The 6,197-nt window shown below is 41.8% G+C and overlaps 1 protein-coding gene across 1 annotated transcript; it reads right to left on the bottom strand.

Annotated features, from left to right (window-relative positions):
* Window positions 1-1,232: 1,232 nt before the first annotated feature.
* Window positions 1,233-2,445, bottom strand: LOC131859037 (glycine-rich cell wall structural protein 1.8-like). Its single transcript, XM_059212549.1, has 2 exons — window positions 2,089-2,445; window positions 1,233-1,415 (listed from the first exon to the last, which is right to left on the bottom strand). The coding sequence occupies exons 1-2, from the start codon at window positions 2,443-2,445 to the stop codon at window positions 1,233-1,235; spliced, it is 540 nt and encodes a 179-aa protein (XP_059068532.1).
* Window positions 2,446-6,197: the final 3,752 nt, after the last annotated feature.

The raw sequence follows: 6,197 nt of genomic DNA, 5'->3' as shown, positions 1-6,197 counted from the left end.
CATTTTTAAGTGCATTCATTTAGATTCATCCATAAACATTTATATTCACATTTGTTTATCCATTTAAAATGCATTCATTTAGGACCATAAACATTTGCATAAACATTTGATTCATTTAGGTTCATCCTAAAAACATACATCATTTACTCATATCATCAACATAAATAAGTATTATCTATCACATAATCATCAATCATTAACTAATAATTTAGTCATCATTACATCATATTAGCATTACACAAAGCATCATACCTCTACTCACATGCATCCATATGTTAGAACCACATCCATAACATGCATATAGAAGTCATATCATCATCATGAACATATAGAAAGAACATCACCCATAGCATAAATCTAAGCATAAATCACAATCATCATCCTGCATAAAACCATACATATCATCACAAAAATATGGGATCTCCTCATATATCACATCATATATCATCTCAAAAAAAGCATACATGTATCAAAGTACAATGATGTCAAAATATATCAGCTACCGAGAGCCATCCAGAGTACAGTCCAAAATAACAAAGTAACCAGTGCATAAACAACTCTCAAATGACACTCTGGCTAGATGCTGCACCACCACCACCCCCTGCTCCACCACTACCCCCTGTTCCACCCGCACTATCTCACCATAGAGGACCCATAACACCCCCACTACTTTGTACCCTCTGTGACCACTCTGACCTCGCCCTCCGCATCTGAAAGGAGCTCATAGCTCGCTGGCTAACCGACACAACTTGCTCATATTACCCTCGCCAATAGTCAATCTCTCCCCCTGCCTGCTGCATCGCACTCAATACCACCTCTGTCGGACCCTGTGCCTGTGCTCCCTCCAAAACCCGAACTCTATCCTGAAGTTGGATCACCCTATCAACCGCATCATTCCGCTCTCGCCTCAAAACTGTCAACTCTGACTCCCGTGCAAACAGTTGAACGTCCCTGGCTGAAATCTTTGCATCCCTATCCTCTAGTTGTGCCTCGACTGCTGTAAGTTGACTCTGCAAAAATAATATCATGTGCTCCCACAGGTCTCCCCCTCCTCCACATGCGACTCCCTCTCCCATCTCCATAGTATCCTCTCCTCCACCTGTGGCTCCCTCTCCCATCTCCCTAGCCTCCACTCCCTCACCAACATCCCCCCATTCTGCTCTATCAGCACCCTGTATTGAAGGACCCTCTGACAGTCGCAATGAATCCCCACCTCTACCTCTCCATTGTAATCAACCCCCTCCACCACTTCCATCTCCAAATCCACCTCCATCCCCAAATCCCCCACCCCAACCACCTCCCCCTCCTCCTGCTCCACCATAACCTCCCCCACCACCTCCCTCTCCCCCATCTCCTCCCCCTCCACCAACACCACCTCCTCCTCCTTCGTCACCACCTCCTCTCATCCTCAAAAGCTGGTATCAGCTAAGTCAGATCTGAAATGCGTGGAATTGGATGAGCGGTACGATACTGTGTGTACTCCTTTGTCACCCCTGCATCCACAATCTCTGGCCTCATCTGCCATGGTCTAGCCTTTAAGATCTGAAACTTAGCCTAGGCCTGATCATATGGTAACACTTGTCCCCACTGAAATCTCTCCCATACATCCCATGCATACTCACCTGACCCCCTCAGCAATCCCTGCCTTCGTCCAAACTGTCTCATCACCCTCCGTGGCACCAGTCTCTCTACAAGGTAGGATGTGCGACCAATAAAAAATCATGTCATAAATACATATGGAAGGACCTTTGCATCATCATCCCAGGGCTCACACTCGATATATGGCCTCCATATCACTATATCTAAATCATCTAAAGCTCGATGCCAAAACTCTAACTTCCCAAGGTGGGGCTGGCTCATCATCTCTCCATACATGCATACGTAGGGCTAGTCTATCGCCCTGGATCTCAAGTAGATTGGCAGTGTGACTGGTAGGTTCTCCCACGCCCAGACATGTAGCAATGTGATCCCTACTCCTAGTGATCTCGCCTCTTGGTACACCACCTCATGTAGCTCCCTGTAAAGATGTGCTAGCACACATGGTCCCCAGGCATAGTGGGTCCCCTCAGTCATCATCTGCTCAATCACCTGGCCCCAACCAACAGCCAATCCATGTGAACGCCGATCAGGGCATAACAAACCCTTGATGATTCCTGATAACACTGTTGGTAAAGGCTCATATAGTGTTGCAATGTCCTCCCAAGCTATTGAACCATCCTCAATATATATATCATCTGCAAAAATCCTCTGCACCGATGTCGTCCCTAGTCCTTGTTCATAGGGCACCAGCTCCCCTAGGATTGGGATATGCAGTATCCGCCACACATCCTCTAGTGTAACTATCATCTCTCCCATTGCCAAGTGGAAGGTACATGTCTCGCTATGCCACTGTTTGGCTACTGCTGCCAGCAGTCCGCGATTTGTCCAAATCACGGGCAGATGCATCATATCGAACAACCTAGTCACCGCAATGCAATCTATCTCGGCTTCCGTCTACTACTCTCGTAGCTATTGTGTGGCAAGATGCCACTCCCACATTTGTAAAATGGGTAGGTCCTTCTATACACATCAACATCACCATCAATTGTTTTGTTTCAAACTTTCTTAAGTTTCAACCTAGACTATCAACAGATACTTTGATCAAGTATCTTTGGGTCTCAACAGGTAATCGATCATGGTAAACCTAGACTACAACATGCATTTATCATAATGACCTAGTCTCAATGGGGCTGCTATGATTCAAAACAACTCATCCATCCAACATAGGCATCAGGAGATATTTTTCCTAACACTGGGGCATGTTTTTTGATAATCGCGCTATTGTGTTGACAAAAGCGCTAAAATAACTACACAATCGCGCTAAAACCCAAATGCGCTACAACAACTACACAACAACGCTATTCCAAAACAAACGTGCTAAAACAAACACACTGCACTAAACCTGCAATAGCGCTATTACTACTACACAAATGCGCTAAACCTAGCCATAGTGCTAAAACTGCTAGACAATAGCACTATTTTAAGCGACAAAAGCACTAAAACACAATTTTAGTGCTATTGTCTTGATTGGACTTTGACGCTTGAAAAAACATGCTAAAAATGCACAAAACACAAAATTCAAAATTTGCGTACCGCTGGTTTGTAGTCATCTAGCTACTAGAATTGACGGATCCGCTCTAACCGGTGATTTGCTATAGGCAGAGGCATGATGATCACTGCTCACTCCTTCACCAAAAGTCTGATTTGCTATAGGCAGAGGCATGATGATCGTTGCTCACTCCTTCACCAAAAGTCACTATCAGAGCTCCAAACTACCAGGGAGATTGATGCAAATGAGTCTGTTTTTACCCTTTTCCCCCCATATATACCCTCTAGCCCTTACCCTACTTCACCCTGCTCACCATCGTGGTCCCTGTGAACTTCCAATGCCTCTCATTTCTTCATTTTATCCCTGTTTTCTCCCATTCTTTCACCATTATTGTTAATTTCTTCTATTCTACCTCCCCTCCACTTCTCGTTCTTTTTCGAGAGATCGCCCATTTTTTTGAAATTTTTTGGCCCATCTCTTGAGGGGGCATACCACCCACTAAATTAACATTTATGGGGCATATTTCTTTATGTTTGAATTATGCCTCTAATTAACTTGACCTTTGTTCATACTGATCGAGTTAACTCTGGCCGATGAAACATTGTGAAGAAAATCTGTGAACTCTATCGGTATAACCTTTGCCGATGAACTCGACATATCGAAGGTTGGAGTAGCAGGTTTGAAGTCATCCTGATGACCCATCAAATTCATCTTCGGTCATCGGGGTAGCATCAGTTATCGGATGGACAAAAGGATAAAAGACTTGCAATTTAGATCTTGATCCAATGGTCATCGCTTTACCGCTATGAAAAGATGCATGTATGTTATTTCCTGCGACTTGGTGACCATGGTGGGGCTCGACATAAGTGAGCGGTCTAGGCGAGATAAGGGTCGTGCAGATCGAAGATGATGAAATGATGATCAAGGTTGATCCAATGGTGGTCATTATGTCGCGATGGGAAACTGCTCGCTAGTATATTCCTCGCAACATGGCGACCAAGTGGTGGGACCCGACAGGAGAGCGGCTAAGGTGAATTAAAGGCTGAGCAGATCGAAATGATCGGATGATGATCGCAGTAGATCTGATGGTGGTTGCTAGGTCGCGATGAGAAATTGCTCATGATACTTTCCATCGTGACCTAGCGACAAAGAAGTATTCTGGGCGGATAGTGAGGTCATGCTAAGATGTCAGAGTAGGGACCCCGGAACCAATCAGGGGGTGCCACGTGGTGGAGTGCAGAGAGAAAGATCGAATGTTTGGGATAGTTGATTGTTTGTCTTGCTGATACCCGATGGAATCGCCTTCGGCAATCGGGTCTGTCATCGGCCATTGGAGATGTAGTTTTGAAGCTACTCCAATACCCGATGGAGTCAACTTCTTTGAGCCGGTGTATTTGATTATGGACCGGTTCGATTCCTGGATGCACATGGGATAATTGTTTTCTCACGAATGCAGACTGACATAGACAGTTATATGTCCAACCGATTGGTGCAAATTGACAGTTGAACGGTCGACATGAAAATGTATATGAAGCCAAGAGGAGACTTGAACATGGTTGTTGTTCTGATGATAAGTCGTATACTATGGTGTGTAACCGAAGTGATCAGAGTGAACATCTATGTTGTGATAACAGACTTTATTGTAAAGTTTCTTTGCTGAGAATAAAGTGATCTTGTTGTCGATGGTGGGTTTTTTCCCGAAAGGGCTTCCCACATATATTCATGGTGTTTAACTCTATGTATGTTTGAATTCTGACATTGTCTCTATTTCGTATATGCTAATCTTAGTATTCTGTAAAGTTATAAAACACACTAGTCTTGTTTCCCCTATAAATTGACATTAGGGAAGCATTTTTCCGCACTGTGCTTTCCTTACACTTCACACATGTTTTTCTTTCTTTGAAACGACGTGATAAACCACACTGTCTCAAAGAGGGGCAAATGTAGTCACATAAATCTATCCACTTAAATAAATGAATATTTACTATTTATTTGATTATTTAACCTCAATAATCAGGTAATTAAATTAATATTTAATTAATTTCATCCTCAAACTCTTCTCTTTTTATTGAATAATTTATTTAAATTAATTCATTAAGCCACATTCTAAATCAGTTAAATGAATAAAGCATATTTATTTAATTTAACCCCCTTTCCTCTTTTAAATAAATAATAAAACATTTATTTAAATCCCTAAACTACCCCCCACTTGCATTCTCCTACAAATGCAAGTTGCACCTATTTAGTTGAAATAATGAATTTTATTTTAATTAAAATCCTATTTTCCCTCACCCACCAAACCCACTTGCATCCTAAACCCATTCTAGATTCTTCTAAACCATTCCTAATTAGCCTAATCACCCTCCCCTAATTATTGTCACATTCCTAAGCAACTTGAAGTCACTTCTCAAAGCCTCCAAAGTCTTTGAAAAGCATTAAACTTTTTGTCTCCAACAAGTTAACCCCTAAAGTCTTCCAAACCATTAATGGTTCTTACATGACCATTTATGGTTCTTACATAACCATTTATGGTTAATTCCACTTGCCCACATGGTTAGAGCCTTTTTCTCTAACTTAACCTTCATTTAACTCATGGGCCTCTTCAAGCATTCATTGCTCTGACCATGGTTATCCCCACTAACTCTTGCACAAGAGTTTATCCCTTGGATAAAGGCATTATTCATTGGATAATGGCTTTATTCATTCAACTCAAGCCTAACCTTGCCTCTCAAGTTAACCTTCATGTCATTTAAATCATTTAATGCTTCTTCCCTCTCCTCTCAAGCCATCTCATGATGATATTTTTCATCCTAGGATTTGGTTGAAAGCCCTTGCATGGATCATAAACCTTTCAATCCTGACCCTTGTTGAGATTACTCCATCTCAATCATCCATTTCTCTATTTTTCCTATAAATAGAGCCCATTCCTTCATAATCCAGATCCAAAAATCTTGTATGCATCTAATCTATAGTGAAATTTAAGAGAGCATTTTAGGAGCAAATCATAATCTAATTTACATTATTATTTTGGTTAAAATCAATAGAGCTTAATTAGGTGCTTTCTCATATTTAGCTTGCATTTGCATCTTTTAATCATTTTTAAATCTTG

Source organism: Cryptomeria japonica, chromosome 10 (assembly GCF_030272615.1).
Source record: "Cryptomeria japonica chromosome 10, Sugi_1.0, whole genome shotgun sequence".
Classification (NCBI taxonomy): domain Eukaryota; kingdom Viridiplantae; phylum Streptophyta; class Pinopsida; order Cupressales; family Cupressaceae; genus Cryptomeria; species Cryptomeria japonica.
Note: the sequence above shows the minus strand (reverse complement) of the source record. Positions and strands in the feature narration are given on the sequence as shown.